The sequence below is a fragment of the Ambystoma mexicanum genome, chromosome 6p, assembly GCF_040938575.1.
Source record: "Ambystoma mexicanum isolate Mex_15411 chromosome 6p, UKY_AmexF1_1, whole genome shotgun sequence".
Classification (NCBI taxonomy): Eukaryota; Metazoa; Chordata; class Amphibia; order Caudata; family Ambystomatidae; genus Ambystoma; species Ambystoma mexicanum.
In genome coordinates this window covers 1,446,680,288-1,446,697,971 of record NC_090935.1, presented here as the reverse complement: position 1 = coordinate 1,446,697,971, position 17,684 = coordinate 1,446,680,288, and the positions used below count along the sequence as shown (strand labels likewise).

The following is a 17,684-nucleotide window of genomic DNA, read 5'->3' as shown; positions in this document are numbered from 1 at the left end:
CAGGAAATCGGACCAGGCACCCATATGCAAGGATTAACTGTGGAGAGAGCTCACAGGTCACTTTCAAAAAGACCCCGCCTGGCGCACCCCAGAGACCGGTAATAGCGAGGATCATGAACTAAAAAATATCAGGAAAGGATCCTTGCATTCTCCAGGGAAGGGGGCATAATCACCAGAGGATCCCCAAAACTGTCAATCTACCCGGATTACACAGCACTGGTCCAACGGCGCAGAGCAATGTTTGGCCCAACCAAGGAACAATTACCCCGTGCAAACATGCAATATATGCTGATTTACCCAGCCAAGTTGAAGGTACTGCACAACGGAAGGTCACTCTTTTTTGACAACACTGAAGAGGTGCAATCCTGCATGGACATGCAGGGACTACCACGGCTCCCGGCAGACGGCCACGCTGGCCCTTAACAAGATGACACAGGAGAAGATTGTTGACTACACTTCAGAATCCTTTTAACCCAGTGCAGCTGGAGGAAGGAGGGCACGAGATACTGGAAGCAAAATATGGGGGCAGGCAGAACTAGGGCACAGGGACAGCCAAAGGTGCCCGAGCGACAGCTGCTGGCATGGGCTGCCACGCGCCCCGGACGCAACTTACAATGCTGTGTTTTAGGTACCAAGCCGCTGCATGCTACCCGAGAGGGAGGAGGTGGGTGTGGGAGAAGCGGCTGAGCCCGAGCGCGTGTAACCAACGCTGGGCTATTGTTTAAAGTTCAAAATTGCTGTTGGATTGTTATAGATGCTGTCCGGCATCTGAGAAAAGAAGGGCTTAGACTAGCGCCTAGTGTTGTGGGCGGAGGCTGGGTGGCGGGAAGGTGGAGCACGCCGCTGACAAGGAGTTGGGGAAATGGGTTATGTGACAGGCCAAAGTATGACGATCACAGAGGGGCTAGACAATATGCAGTTGTGGGCAAGGTTAGAGGGCCTGACCCCCTTCATAGCGCAGAGGCAGGGCGGTGGGGAACGGGTGACCCTGGCTTTCAGACCCGTAAAGGCAACTAGTAGGCTGCGCATAATTACCTGGAATGTAAGGGGTCTCAACAACTACGTCAAGAGACTGAGGGTGCATGCCTACCTGATCAGGAAAGGTATTCAGGTGGCAATGCTGCAGGAACCACACCTCACCACGGACAGACAAGCTGTACTCACTAAGAAATGGGGAGCCAAAATATTCGGCTCGCCGTACTCGGCGTACACCAGGGGAGTCCTTATTTGGCTGGCACCTATTCTCCCCTTTCAACCACTGGAACACAAAAAAGACGACAAGGGGAAACTAGTTTTAGTACATGGACAATTATGCCCCGAACCATGATGCCACGGCTTTCTTCAAGTCAATATACATCAAGCTCCCTGTGTACAGGGAATCCACATGGGTGTGGGGCGGTAACTTCAACTGTACCGTAGATCCTACCTTACCACCGGCTAAAACCCTGGGAGCCTTCCTGTGAGACCTCAGACTGGTAGATGTCTGGAGAGAAACACATGGAGAAACACGAGGATAATCACACTTTTAAGGAGAGAGCACTTTGGAGAGTTCACAAAAACAGTGTACATGGCCAGGGTGCTCTCTCACCACGCACCCCTAACAGCAACATGGCAGGGCACACAGCAGAGACCTAGAATACCCACCTGGCGGCTGAGAGCAGAGGCACTATTGGACGACACCTTCAATGGCTACTTGGGAGAGCAGGTCACAGAATACTTCACCTCCAACACGGGCAGTGTGACACAAGCAAGCACCTTATGGGACGCATTTAAGGTAGTCATACAGGGGCGGCGTTAGGGAATACGGGCGGTCTTAGGAAAGAAATCCTAAACAGCCTGGAAGCGACTGAGGACGATATAGCACTGAAGGAAAGCATTGGGGAAGTAGCAGGGAGGAGAGCCAGAGGAGCTGATAAGACTGAGGAAAAAGTGCATTGACGAATGGGAAAGATTGGGCAGACTGGATTTCGCGAAATACACACAGAGACTACAGGCAGAAGGGGACAAACCAGGGAGACTGTTGGCTTGGTTATGCAAACGGGAAGAACCAAGAGACATGGTAAGCGCCATAACAGACGAGAGCAGGGACATTATAAGGACACAAAAAGGGATAAATTAGGTGTTCGTCAGATTTATAAATCCCTATACTCGGCGGACATGACCGGAACGGACCGAAACGTGGTCAACGCTCTAGCCCAACTGCACCTGCCAAAACTAACAATGGCACAGGTGGCCGAATTGGACGCCCCCGATGACGGTAGATGAAATCAGGACGTAACCAGAGAACTCCAGATGGCTAAGACACCAGGACCAGATGGTCTCCAAGGGGAATTTTACAAAGCGTACATCGAAACACTGGCCCCTAGATTGCTGAATGTTTACACAGAAGCACATGACCAGAGAGTGCTACCCGATAGTCTGAGGGAATCAAACATAGTGCCAGTCCTGAAGCCAGGGAAAAACCCTCTGAGTTGTGGATCGTACAGACCACTGTCAATGGTGAACCAGGATTGCAAAATTCTAATGGCAGTGCTGGCGAATAGGCTTAAGAAAGTGATAGGAGATATGGTTCATGTTGACCAGACTGGATATGTCCCTTGGCGTAACACCTCGTGGAACCTGCGGAGCTACCCCACGTCATAAACAGCCCAAACCATAGGAAGGGAGACTATGCGATAGCCTCGATGGACGCGGTGAAGGCTTTGACTCGGTTCGCTGGGACTGGCTACTGGTGCCCCTGGAAGGCTTCGGGGTCAGGGGGAGCCTACCTGGGATGGGTGAAATGGATTTATTCGCAAACCCATGAAGAGAGTTAAAACAGGCAGACAGGTCTCGTAGAACAGGGAGGTTTATAAGGGCACCAAGCAGGGCTGCCCACTGCCACTGATGCTGTTCATTTTAGCGCTGGGGCCATTGGCTGTATTTCTCAGGGAAGAGTAAAAAAAAGCTGGGATAGTGATAGATGGGACAGCACACCTGATCTCATTGTACGCAGATGATATGTTATTATACATAAATCGACCTGAAGATAACCTGCCGCACCTCTTAGATATTATTGATCACTTTGCCACGCTCTCGGGGATTAAGATACACAGCAGGAAGTCTCGTTTGTTCCCGCTATCGGGCCTCAAGGGTCTCCGTGAGGCACGATTATGGCACCTAGGCCTACAGTGGAGGACTGTCACCTTCCGATACCTGTGCATCAATGTGTGGCATCGCCGCGAAGACACCCACAAACTCAACACAATGAGGGCCTTGGAAGGGTTGCGGAACTCCATGAGATTCTGGGAAAGACTACCCTTAGGGATGCGGGGCAGAGCCGCACTTCTGAAGATGGTGGTACTCCCCCGCCTCCTAGATCACTTCACTAACATTCCTTACAATATACCTAAAGCATTCTTTCAACAAGTGAAAACGATCATCAGAGCATTCCTGTGGGGAGGGGGGAGGAACAGGATTGCCTTAAGCATCCTGCAGAGGCACCATAAAGACGGCGGAATAAGAGTTCCCCACTTTGAGGGCTACTACTTGGGAGGACAACTGCAATTTGTGGTGACCTGGCTGGGAGACGAGGCCACACAGGACACCGCGCTGCTGCAACCAATGCTGAAGCGACACTTCCTGAAAGAAATACTATGGGTGGAGGACACATACTTGCCCAGACCCTCTAGGCTCCTGAAACTGGGTAGGGAATTATGGCGCAGGGAATGGACACTCCTAGAAACACTGGAACCCTGTTCAGTGCATGTCCCCCTGATAGGAATCATCGAAGAACAGCAGGGTGCGGTGGGACAGTACAGGAAACATTGGGAAGACAAATGCCTGGCCACAGTGGGGGACTTGATCCGGGAGGACGGAATTATTGACTTCCACACCTTGGTTAGCGAGCACAGCTCCCACGAAGGGCAATTCCTGATGAACCTCGGAATGACCCAAAGGATAAGGAGGAAATGGGAGAACCCGCAAGCAAAGATTATGACAAACAAAACACTGGACACCATGTATGACATCGGAAGGAGGGCACATGGTCTCCAGACTGTATGACGTGTTCCTGGTAAGCTTGGGGGAGGTAGGGCTGAAAGTGCGAGGTAAATGGGATACCGATATGGGGAGGGCGTTCACAGACACAGAAGGGGAAAGGGTGCTGGCATACACCAAACAGGTCTCTCGGAACGCAAGATTTAAAACAAGGCAATTGTATGTAACACATCGAGCGTGCATGACCCCATATAGGTCATCACACATAACGGGGGAAGGAGGCCCGAAAGAGGGAGCAGACATGATGTGTGCCTGCAGATCCAGAAATTCCCCCCCTGAATATTGCTTGCTGGGGTTGTTCCCAAGAGGCAGGGGGCAAAACGTGCATACTGCCAAAATGAAAGATTTGATTTGCATACTCGCGACACGCAGGATACCAATTGCCTGGAAAGCGACAGAGAGTCCTAGGGCTGAGGCCTGGTGGGCAGACCTCCATAGATGGTCACTGGTGGAAACTGCAGTATGGCACAGAGCCATCAGGAGAGGAAGGCACAAGGGCAGTGCGGGGGTGGAGGTTTGGTACACATTTATACAAGGCATGTTCGTCCCCGAAGAGGACGCACCTTACGGGGAGGCTAAAGCCATATAGGGAGCATATAGTGGGACTGCACCTTCGGCCATAAGACCTCATGTTGCGCATGAGAGGGCTGCAGGTGGTAAGGAGCAGCCGAACTGAATAGGAGGAGTGAAACGTGACCAGGAAGAATAATGCTTAAAATGTCTGCATCTAACATATGACCACAGAACTGTAAAGATACAATTGAACCTGCCTGTGCAATGTCATAACTGTACCTGCCTTCTTGTTTGTTTGTTGTTGGTTAAACACAATTAAAAACATTCAAACCATTTTTTTTAAACTACTATAAACAGGGCCTTGGTAAAAAGCTGGAGGGTTGCATTTCAGCCAAATGGAATGCACGTTAATTAATAATATGGAAGTCTGCATTCTGCAGATGTAGCAAAACCATTCAATCCCCTTTTCAAGGGATGCGAGAATCTGGGGCAAGGTCAACCAGTGGACACATTCTGAAAGGAGTAGCTGGTGTAGACAGTAAAGACTGAGTACCAGTCTTCTGTTCTATTTGGTAATAACATATCAGGAGTAAGACCATAGACGTCAATGAGAGACAAATTCTATTGCACCCATTTTCAGAACATCTTTTTCTCGCAAAAGGTCCCAGGGCAGTTTCTGGCCATTGGGTAGGGAGGCAGGATGGGTTACAGACAGAGTGAGGGAATATCCATTCTCTGGAACAGAAATGACCCATTAGTCTTTAGTCATGAGTTTCCATTGTTTCCCAAATTTCGTAAGTCTTCATGCAACCTGGGATGCAGGACCTTTGATTTTGAAGGAAAATGTTGAACGCATCCCCTGGTAATGTCAGAACATGTTTGCCTCTTGTGAGGAAGACGTCACAGTAGAAGTTGCTACAGATTTAGATTTGGGCCAGTAAACCCTCTTCTTAAAGCTGTAGTGGTCAGGCTTTCTACTGGCACCCAAATGTTGCCTTTGTTTTAAAGAATTGCTGCTGTTGCAATTGGAAAGCCTCTTTTGCCGGTTATAAAAAGATGGAGCAACACGATTTAGAAGCTACAACACTAGCGTTACACATTTCCAAACCTCATCCACGGAGGGACAGAAAAAAGTCTTTCCATCAAATGACACATCTAGGACATTGTCCTGAATATCCTGGTTTAAGGACGCAGCTAGACGTTAGATGTGCCTTTGCAAACAAACTGCATTATTAAGAGTTCCTGCTGCAGCGTCCATCATGACCTGCAATTGTTGCAGTGCTGTCTCTCTACCTTCTGAAATACAGATGGCATATCCATCAATCACATCTGAAGGAAGACATTCAGTAAAGCGCTCCAAACTCGAGTCAAAGAGGTTAAAACCTGCCTGCACTGTGGCGTTATTTGTCTTAAAAGCAGCCCGGCATTTATAAATTACTTCTTGCCCTGAATTTCCCACAATTTGGTATTTTGGCCAAAACTGAAGACTTGGAAGGAGCGGATCCCTTCCCTTTGGCACACAATGAAGGCCTACCTCCACCCCCCTCCCACACTGGGCCCATTAAGTTGGCCATCATCACAAAAGGATCATGTTTGGGGGTCATGCACTTCTCGTTATGAGCTAAAGAGGCTGCTGGTTCAGAATGTGGTTAAGGCCATGCCGAAACAGATTGATCTACAATTGAAGTCTCCATTGACAGCAAAGGATGCTGAGGATGGATAGGATGTTTTCCAATGGTGCCATCTGTCTAAGGCTTTTCAGAAGGAAGCTGTTCCAAACCTTGCATGGCATTGGAAAGTACCTTGTGGACAATATTTATAGAAGAACAAGTTACTTACCAACTGTAACGTTCTTTCGATTGGATGTTCCTCCCACGTATTGCTCATCTTAGATATATATGTATCTTCAGCTTTGCTGCTTCAGAAATTTTTTCACCAAGGTGCGCTGTGCTCGAGGTTGTGGTGTCGATGTCCCTCGAGGGCTGCCAGTGCACAGCTGAGTAGCTGACCAGGCGTTCTTTGGACCTTAAGCTCTCTAGGAATTCGGAGTGCAATTGACGTAAACTGTACGGCTGGGTAGGTTGGGAGAGTCGATGAGGAATACGTGGAGGAACATCCAATCGAAAGAACGTTACAGTTAGTAAGTAACTTATTCTTCGAATGGATTGTGTCCTCCCACGCATTCCTCATCTTAGATACACTCCCAAAGCATTATAGAATTTGGATGAGGGAGTAAGGCAAAAACGAGGGTTTGACTTTAAGAATAACCTTATCCTTACAAGCGAGAGCCTGCAACTCAATCATCCTGCGGGCTGGTGTAATTGCCACTAGAAGGATTGTCTTTAAAATAAGGAGCCTTAGCGGACAAGAGTGCAAGGGCTCAAAAGGAATGCATGTAAGGAACTTTAAAACTAAATTTAAATCCCACACTGGTACCTGAAAAAGGACTGGAGGGTACACATTAGTGAGACCTTTCAGGAACTGGGCAATCAAAGGCATCTTGAAGTAAGACACTTCTTCTGAGGAGCGATTAAAAATAGACAGCGCTGCCAGGTATCCTTTTAGTGCCAACCTGAAGCCCCAGATTCGCCAAGTGTAAAAGGAAAGAAAGTACCATGCGTGTATTACATAGGAAGTGATCCACATTCTTGTCCTTGCACCAGTTACTGAACCTGTTCCAACGACACCGGTACAAGGATTTTGTTGCTGGCCTTCTGGCTGAAAGCAAAATCTCCATTACGTCATCCGGGAGGTCCCAATGCTTATATCTCAGCCTCTCAGAAACCATGTGTGAAGGCTGATTGTCTTGACCGCTGGATGGAGAACCCGACCTTCCTCTTGCGAGAGAAGATCCTCTCTTTGTGGGAGACGTATTGAAGGGCAGATGGACAGGTCTAGAAGGTCCAGGTACCACGTCCTCCTGGCCCAATCCGGGGCAATTAGGATCATGGTTTTCCTGAACTTTCTCAACCTCCTGATTACATGAGGAATCACAGGGACTGGAGGGAACACGTATAGGAATGGAAATTCCCAGTCCACTACGAACTCGTCCCCTAGAGTTCCTCTTGGAGGAAATTCCCTAGAGCAGTACAGTTTGCACTTCCGGTTGGCACTAGTCGTGAACAGATCCACTTGAGGGGCTCCCCAAAGCGTGAAGATCTCCTGAAGGACTTCCTGAGCTAGTTCCCACTCGTGGGACACTGTGCTCTGTCTGCTCAGAGCGTCCACCGCTGTGTTCAGCTCTCTGGCTAGGTGAACTGCCGACAGAGAGATTCCTTCTTGTATTGCCCAGAACCAGAGCTGCATTGCCTCTCTGCACAGTGGTAGTGACCCTACGCCTCCTCTCTTGTTGATGTAGAACATGGCCACTGTGTTGTCAGTCATTATCAGGACATTCTTTCCCTGTAGAGAGGGCAGAAAGGCCTTCAGCGCTAGTCTGATTGCCTTCAACTCCAGAAGGTTGATGTGTAGTTTGGACTCTGATGGAGACCAACGATTGTCAGATTGTTGGTGTGCGCTCCCCACCCCGTGAGTGAGGCGTCCGTCACTACTGTTATTTCCGGGTATAGTTGCCAAAAAGATTCTCCCTTGAGGATATTGTCCTTGCAAGCCCACCATAGAAGATCTTGAGCCACTCTGGCCGGAACTTGCAAAGATCTGAAATATCCCCTGAAAATTGGAACCATTGAGTCCTGAGGGCCCATTGAAGGGATCTCATTCTCAATGTGGCCTCTGGCACCAGAAAAATGCAGGATGCCATGAGACCAAGCAACCTTAGAAAATCGAAGGCCGGCAGATGCTGGGCATTCTGGAACTTTGTATCCATCTGCAGAACGTGATGAGCTCTCGCCTCGGGAGGCGAGGCATTGTCTGAGGAAGTATCCAGGACTGCTCCAATGAATTGGAGTCTTTGGAATGGTATTATATTTGACTTCTTGTAATTGAGGGAGAAGCCCAGTCTGTCTACGAAATGACAGGTCATGTTCAGATGTTCCTGGGCTTGTTCCGGTGTACGCGTCCTGATTAACCAATCGTCCAGGTAAGGGTAGACATGAATTCCACCTTTACTGAGAGTCGCTGATCTAGCACCCTTTCCTCGTCCACCACGAGAACATTTTCTTTGTCCTCTTTGACTGGCCTGTACTCTTCCTCTTCCAAATGAGGAATAAAAATGAAAGGGACGACCCTTCCTTCCAGGAAGATGAGCCTGAGTAGGTGTATACCTAAGGTTGTCGTATGGAGGCGCTAAGTGACTTAGCCGCCGCCTTAGAGGTCTGCAGCTTCTCCAAACTTTCATCTGCTTTGCTGCCGAACAACCTCAAGCCGTCAAATGGCATATTGAGAAGTCTGGCTTGCACATCCGGTGCGAAACCCGACTTTCTCAGCCACGCAAATCTGTGTAGCACTGTGCTAGATGCCATGGACCTGCTGATGCTGTCAGCAGTGTCCCGTCCTGATTGACGGCATTCCCCCATAGCCTCCTTTCCATCTTTCACGGCAAGGAAGCCGTCTCGCTCCTCGTCCTCAGGAATATGTTCAGCCGCTGCAGAAAATACAATCCCACAGGGTGTATGTGAATCTTACAAGGGTGCAAGTCACATTTGTTGCTTTTAAGGCCACTACTGCCCGAAGAGAATATCTTGCGAGACCAGGCATCAATTCTTTTATCGTCGCTATCTGGGGGAATTGAAGGGTATGCCGATTGTCTAGTGGATGTGGCTGCCTGGACTACTAAACTCTCAGGTGTAGGATGTTTAATTTAGTATTCAGGGTCAGAAGAAGAGGGTCTGTATTTCCCTGCAAATGTTTTATTTACCGCTGGCCCAGAATCTGGGAATTCGCATGCGGCCATAACCTTTTTCTGAAGGGCAGTGAGAAAAGGAAGGACAGGATCCTTTTGAGGACCCCCACTGAGAATGTCCGTCATGTCGCCTTGCTCATAAACAGGGGAATTGCTATTCCACCCCATGAATTCTACCACCCTATTCATAAGGTTCCTATATCCCAAGTCTGCATAGTCAGCAGGGTCGGGGTAATCAAACTCCAATTCAGGAGATGTGTCTAGACTACTAGCTGTTTGCAGACATTCATAGAGGTCAGCCATTTTGGAGTGAGGATCAATTAGTTCCTCAGGAACATCCCTTGTACCATATTTTACCCCAGCAGGGGAAATATCCTATTTAGAAGATTGTTCTTCATAAATAGAAGCCATAGACTTGAAAAAGTCTTGTCTAGGCACAGGGTGAAAAATGTTACCCGTGGCTTGTGAAGGTATAGACCTTGGCTTCGACAAAGGCGTCGATATTGGTGCCAGAATCAGCGTTGACCTTGACAAAGACGTTGATGGCGTCGAGGTCGTTGATGCAGGCTTCGACATGGTCGAAGGAGCTTTGGATGTAAGCGCTGTCGAGGAAACTGTCGACGCTGTCCTCGACACTGGGGTCGAGTAGGTCTTCGACAAATGCGTTGAGGAGACCAACGACACCGACTTCGATGGCGGTTTGGTACCTGACGCCATTTTGTGTGCTGTTGCCTCCGATTTATGCATCAGTAGGCCTGCCTTTGTCTTTTTATGAGGTGTCGGAGAGGTTTCTCTCGACGGCACACTCAATGATTTTTCGCCGGATTTACAGCATCTAGTCTCTGACCTCCATCTGTCACTTTTCGAGTGAACCGGGGCATGGCCTTCACACGATTTCTTTGAGGGGATCTGGGCCGCGTTTCCAAAGATTTGCATCATCGAGGCTCTGAAAGCCTCCCATTTGCTAGGGGAATCGTGTTTAGAAGGGCATTGGATAACCCCTGTATCAGACGACGACGAAGAAAATGAGGGAGATCGGTGATGGCTCTTCTTCGCCTTCTTTTACAAGACTGACTCCTCGACCTAGATTTCTTTGATTTACATCGAGATTTTCCACTAGACTCAACAGAGTCGTTCGTTTTTCTCGAAGCAGACTTCGAGGATTCCTCCCTCACTGCCAATTTACCTCTTCGTTCCTTGAGAGCTTTGTTGGTCATGGCTTGATAGGAACCGCATTCGTCAACTTGATGGTCCGGACACAAACACCAGAGGCAAATTCGATGGGGATCAGTAATAGACATTTTCTTCCCGCATTTCTGGCACTTTTTAAAACCAGTTTTGGGGGTAGAAGGATTTGATGAAGACATTGTCGAACTGAAGCGCAGTTTACGTACACACGAAGCGAAAGCTTTGTCGGAAAAATGGAACTGAAGCCAACGGGCGCGGCTCCAGCCCTTTATACTGCGGATGACATCGACGCTCGACGGTAGTCCTCGAGGGACATCGACACTGTGACCTCGAGCACAGCGCCCCTTGGTGAAAAAAAAATTCCGAAGCAGCAAAGCTGAAGGTACGTATATATCTAAGATGAGGAATACGTGCGAGGAACATCCAATCGAAAGAACATTACAGTTGGTAAGTAACTTGTTCTTCTATAAATATTGTCCACAAGGTACTTTCCAATGCCATGCAAGGTTTAGAACTGCTTCCTTCTGAAAAGCCTTAGACAGATGGCACCATTGGAAAACATCCTATCCATCCTCAGCATCCTTTGCTGTCAATGGAGACTTCAATTGTAGATCAATCTGTTTCGGCATGGCCTTAACCACATTCTGAACCAGCAGCCTCTTTGGCTCATAACGAGAAGTGCATGACTCCCAAACATGATCCTTTTGTGATGATGGCCAACTTAATGGGCCCAGTGTGGGGGTGGGGGGAAGGGGGGTAGGCCTTCATTGTGTGCAAAAGGGAAGGGATCCGCTCCTTCCAAGTCTTGAGTTTTGGCCAAGATACCAAATTGTGGGAAATTCAGGACAAGAAGTAATTTATAAATGCCGGGCTGCTTTTAAGACAAATAACGCCACAGTGCAGGCAGGTTTTAACCTCTTTGACTCAGAGTTTGGAGCGCTTTACTGAATGTCTTCCTTCAGATGTGATTGATGGATATGCCATCTGTATTTCAGAAGGTAGAGAGACAGCACTGCAACAATTGCAGGTCATGATGGACGCTGCAGCAGGAACTCTTAATAATGCAGTTTGTTTGCATAGGCACATCTAACGTCTAGCTGCATCCTTAAACCAGGATATTCAGGACAATGTCCTAGATGTGTCATTTGATGGAAAGACTTTTTTCTGCCCCTCCGTGGATGAGGTTTGGAAATGTGTAACGCTAGTGTTGTAGCTTCTAAATCGTGTTGCTCCATCTTTTTATAACCGGCAAAAGAGGCTTTCCAATTGCATTAGCAGCAATTCTTTAAAACAAAGGCAGCATTTGGGTGCCAGTAGAAAGCCTGACCACTACAGCTTTAAGAAGAGGGTTTACTGGCCCAAATCTAAATCTGTAGCAACTTCTACTGTGACGTCTTCCTCACAAGAGGCAAACATGTTCTGACATTACCAGGGGATGCGTTCAACATTTTCCTTCAAAATCAAAGGTCCTGCATCCCAGGTTGCATGAAGACTTACGAAATTTGGGAAACAATGGAAACTCATGACTAATGACTAATGGGTCATTTCTGTTCCAGAGAATGGATATTCCCTCACTCTCTCTGTAACCCATCCTGCCTCCCTACCCAAGGGCCAGAAACTGTCTCTCAGTGACGTCTATGGTCTTACTCCTGATATGTTATTACCAAATAGAACAGAAGACTGGTACTCCGTCTTTACTGTCTACACCAGCTACTCCTTTCAGAATGTGTCCACTGGTTGACCTTGCCCCAGATTCTCGGATCGCTTGAAAAGGGGATTGAATGGTTTTGCTACATCTGCAGAATGCAGACTTCCATATTATCAATTAACGTGCATTCCATTTGGCCGAAATGCAACCCTCCAGCTTTTTACCAAGGCCCTGTTTATAGTAGTTTTAAAAAAAATGGTTTTAATGTTTTTAATTGTGTTTTAACCAACAACAAACAAACAAGAAGGCAGGTACAGTTATGACATTGCACAGGCAGGTTCAATTGTATTGTTACAGTTCTGTGGGCATATGTTATATGCAGACATTTTAAGCATTATTCTTCCTGGTCATGTTTCACTCCTCCTATTCAGTTCGGCTGCTCCTTGCCACCTGCAGCCCTCTCATGCGCAACATGAGGTCTTATGGCCGAAGGTGCAGTCCCACTATATGCTCCCTATATGGCTTTAGCCTCCCCGTAAGGTGCGTCCTCTTCAGGGACGAACATGCCTTGTATAATTGTGTACCAAGCCTCCACCCCCGCACTGCCCTCGTGCATTCCTCTCCTGATGGCTCTGTGCCATACCGCAGTTTCCACCAGTAACGATCTATGGAGGTCTGCCCACCAGGCCTCAGCCCTAGAACTCTCTGCCGCTTTCCAGGCCATTGGTATCCTGAAGATACAATATATCTAAAATGAGGAATACGTGGGAGGACACAATCCATTTGAAGGACGAGTCTGTATCTTTGGTACCTTTCATGACCCTATGCTTCTTTGGGAGTGATTCTACCAGTGAAGCATTGGTGGAAGCCTCCTTGGGATGCATAGAAGGCACCCTGTCTGCCAGTGGAGACACCCATTCTTCATTTTAGGAACCAATAGAATTACGGTAACATTTTTTTGAGTTGGTTCTTGCGTTAAGAGGTATTTTCAGCGGAGCAGATGGATCCATTCTCTGGTTGCAAATGCTAAAGGCTACAGGTCTCAGAACACGTAAATTAGTCAAGAACAGGGAAGGAGGAAGAGATAGCTGAGAAACAGGCTCTGGATTGGAATGAAAATTCGAAATACAGAAGAAGAATTCTACAAACTAACTGGAGTGTCGCATCTTCCCATTCCTCTAAAGAGGATGCCCAGTGTTACTGAACCAGATGTAAAGTAATGTCAGGTTCAGACCCATTTGGAAGAGAAGGCAGTGGTGTGTGGCCCTTTCTTTTATGCTAATCCGACTTTCCCACAAGAGAGTACTGATGATTTCCCACCAGGGGGTACTTGGTATTCCTGTCGATTAGTACTAGCAAAACAGGCGGTACGGAGGGATGACCCTTGAAGTGGTACCTGAAAGCCCTGAACCTACAGGTGCAAACTTCAACCATGTACCCATTGACGACTCCAGTGAACATGCCTGGGATAGACAGAGGAGTCTGTTCCCCAGGGTATTGTGTACTATGCCACTAGTATAAATACTCAGCAGATGAGAAATTCCCAAGGCGCCAGACATACGCATGAAGAGGATTGTCCACCAAGCAATATCCCCAGCACTCAATGCACTTCTTAAACCCTGTCTAGAAAGGCATATAACAGGAGGGAGGCAATGCTGTGGAAGGAATTTAAATATGTAGTCAAACCCCATTTAGAATTAGATTGGGAGGAAACCTCAACAGAGGGTAGTGGCAAGGGAAAATAAATGCTGAAAAAAAGGAGGCACCACAGAGCAGCAACAAATCCCCACACACCTAGTGGGTGGATAAGCAGCAACTGGAGAGTTGTGGTTGATGATGTGGGTAGAGTAAGCGCGGCCATTGCCCAGCATGCATGAACGAGTCAGCGTTATGTAACTAACTTTCTTCAAGTGGATGCATGTCTTTGAAGCCAGCTCTTCTGCCCCGCCTGCAGATGCACACCATTCCAAATAATTGGGAACGAGGGAGAGCAAGAAGGCAAAACAAATTCTATTAAAACAGTGAGCTAACATGCATGCTTTGCTCTGTGAAATGATTCATCGCGATTTGTTTTGCGTACACATTAGCTCCTCTCGACAAGTTATTGGGGCCATTTCTCCTTGGGTGCTCAGATGTGACAACAGGGCTTGCCTTGGTCGCCAGCCAGTGTGATGGCCTGCAGGTTGTCTTGGGACTCGTTCCAATGTGTTTTGCCTCATGCACTGTGTTGGGCTATGGTTCGAGGATGGAGTGCAGGAGTTTACTAATGTTTGGTATCTCATAGTGACTGGTCGAGACAAAGATAGATGAGGAGTCTAAGAGAAGATATAAGGACATAGGGTCTAGTGCCTCTGGCCTAGACTATGACTCCTCAAGTTAAAATGTTACAGCAATGTCACTGCAAGGAAAACTACAACATTTTACACCATTTACTGAACATGAAGTTTGGTGTCAACTTGTGTTTGCTGCTGAAAGTGTAAAAGAAAAGAAAGTGAAGCATAAAACTCATGTCTATGCCCTTGATAGAATTAGAACTCACTAATACTACCAAGGATGGGTAACCTAAATTATTTTCAAGGTTACATCAGTGAGACAATATTGGAAACAATGTCAATGCACAGATGTTACACAGTCTCTAAAAGAGATGAATTGATACCATGCTTTAGGTTTTCGGATTCTTGTCTCTTTGTATCTGTTGTAAAAAATATGTATACAAAAAATAATTAACTAGCAGCATACAAATTGCATCACAAACAATACTTTTCAGATACAGAATTGAGATTTAGGACATACCAGGAAGACATTTGAAGCAGAATGGGTGATATACAATTGACAATATGTTGTAGTTTGGCCCGCTAAAAAAAAAAAGAAAAAAACAGTTTGGCCCGCTATGTACCAGCTCCAGGTCCTCAGTGGTAGCGCCTGCTTATTGGGTGATGGGCTATGGAGCTGCTTTTAGTTCTTGCGATTGAATTTTTATTTCTATCCATGGAAGGGAGGGGGGAAAAGCCAGAGATCTACTTGGCCTCAACGTAAAACAACAGTGGATTACATAAACACAAGTAAGACATGACTTCAGAAATGATGATCATGATAGTGAGGCAATTTGAAGTTAGTAGTGGTGAGGGTGGAGGGCTGTGATATCAGATGTATGTGATCTGAATTGGAAATGTATGCTTTGCTTACCTTTGGGACTACTGGTGCTCTTGCATCTCGGTGAGCCCTTAAGGACTCTAGACAGGGCTCCACTCTCTTCTTTAATGCATAGCGAAATTATCTGTTCCTTGGTCCCTTTTCCTATAGCAGAAGAACATCAGGTACGATTAAATGATGACTGATGCAGGCAAATGCAGCAACTTTAATTTTGTTATATTTTTACACTAAGTCACATATATATATATGCCAAATAATTTTCAAAAGGGGGCAGACCGTGGATATCACAACAGGAGATTAGGCCCTCTAGAGTGTGTCCTGCAATCCCTGCACCCCACCCTTGCTTCACCAGTCTATTATGTTTCTTGATAAAAAGTAAAATATAGTAAAATATAAAGATGTTTTGCTGGACAACAAAAACATGCTGTCTTTGATTGTTATGGCCATGAATACCCAGCAGAAATACTTCTGTCACTCAATAAGGACCTGTATATCTTTCTAATAAAATATGTCTTTGAAAAAACTCACAAAAATATTTATTTTATATGCTATCATTAAAACGAAAGCACCATTCAATTAAAGGAGTCCAATGCCCCCTCACCGAGAGAAGCAATGGGTGTCCGATGCACAGAAAAATGCTAAATGTCTCCAGAGCGTGTTGCTAAGCACCAAAGTATCACACATCTGCATCCTGGTTTAATCATAGAAACATGTTTGATTCCCAAGGTGTTCCTCGCTGTCAACTGCCAGCTGGGAAATGTAGGCCACATGCTTTCATTAAAGATTAAAAGGAACAGGAAAATAGAAGGCGAGTTGGGTCATCGGTAGCACCATCATCATCAGAAGGTTGTTACAAACATGTGCAATTCTTCTTATTGAGGTCTGTGAAGAAAAAGCATTATAACTATGGTTTAGCATGCACAGAACACTGTTGTTGGCATTGGCATAGTTCGAATAACCTTTATAGGGCTCCAAGTGGCTGAACCTTTGAGAGGATGGCTATTTTAGATGCTTTTCTGGTATAAGCCCAATCAGACAAAGGGTGGGGGCGGAGTAATTCATCAAGTGCCAGACAACAAGACATAACATGGGAGATGTGCTCCAGACTGTGGTGAATAATGGAAGCTCCTTGGGTTATAGCAGGGGTCAATCACCACTAACACAGTCTAATTTAACTGGATTTTCAGCTCATGATGTAAAACATAATGTGGATTGAGTGACACTTAACAGCAATAAGTTTCAAACTCAAAAGTGAGTGGGCTAAATTTCTCCTACCTTCCAATATCCATAGGATTTTAATCATACTACTGTCTGAGTGAAGAAGTAATGACGATTACCCAGGCTTACAGATCTGGGGAGTCTTGATTCCATTAAAGACACAGAGGCGAGAATTATACTTTACTTTCTTTAATTCTGCTCCTCAACAGCTTTTCAAAACTTTACACTTTTTTTCAAACAAAATAAACGTTCAAAGGACAACAAATCTCCACAAGTCCTTTGCTTCCTGTAGTCCTATGTGCTCCAGCATCCACCAATCATGGATCAGGACCACTTATGAACCACATCCTGCTGGGTCCCTACCTCTTTCTTTTGGCAGTGAACGATCGACCGCCTCTTGAGAAAAACCAAGTGTCCAAAACAAAACATGTCCGGCGCATTCTGAATCGAGCAACAGCTCTGTTAACACCAGCAACTCTGCACCATGCTGGCCTGCAAACGAAACCTAGACACCAGTCATCCGGCCCGGCTGGAAGGCTCACGCAGTCTTTTGGTCATCCACTACGAGGCAAGAAGAAAAACACACCATCAGGGTGGGGAGACGCTGACATTTGCACAGAACACGATAACATGTCTAATTAACAAACATTTACGCCACCCCAGAGTATCCAGTGTGGGAATAATGCATGCCTCTGTGTCTTAAATAGAATCAAGACTCCCCGCAGCTGTAGGCTTGGGTAATCTTCATTCTATGTCAAGACCTGAGGCGAGCATTATGCTCGTTCAAAGCTATTTATCACTGTTGCTGCAATCTCAGACACTGGCTTAAAATAAAAGGTCTTAAACGTAGTATCAGACGACCAATCAGCCGACTTCATAATATCCTGCAAAGAGACTGCGGCTGCAAACGCTCTGGATGCCATAGAGCCTCTAGCTGAATGCGTGCCAAACACACTCAAATCTATACTAGCCAATTGCATGACTTGCCTAACCCTCCTGGCAAGCGTGGCGTAGGCCGCCGCGTGATAGAGTTTTCTATGTGCTATGAGCAACTGGGTCACTCCTCGAGCTCTAACACCTGCCGTTGCTGCCTCATAATCTTTAATGCACTGCGCCACACAAAGC

General features: G+C 46.7%; 1 protein-coding gene across 1 annotated transcript in view; it reads right to left on the bottom strand.

Annotated features, from left to right (window-relative positions):
- Positions 1 to 17,684, bottom strand: part of LOC138510497 (zinc finger protein ZFP2-like) — a 303,907-nt gene that overhangs the window by 124,879 nt on the left and 161,344 nt on the right. Inside the window, exon 5 of the mRNA XM_069626192.1 lies at positions 15,375 to 15,485. Coding sequence (XP_069482293.1) covers positions 15,375 to 15,485 — 111 coding nt within the window. The remainder of the gene's footprint in view (positions 1 to 15,374; positions 15,486 to 17,684) is intronic.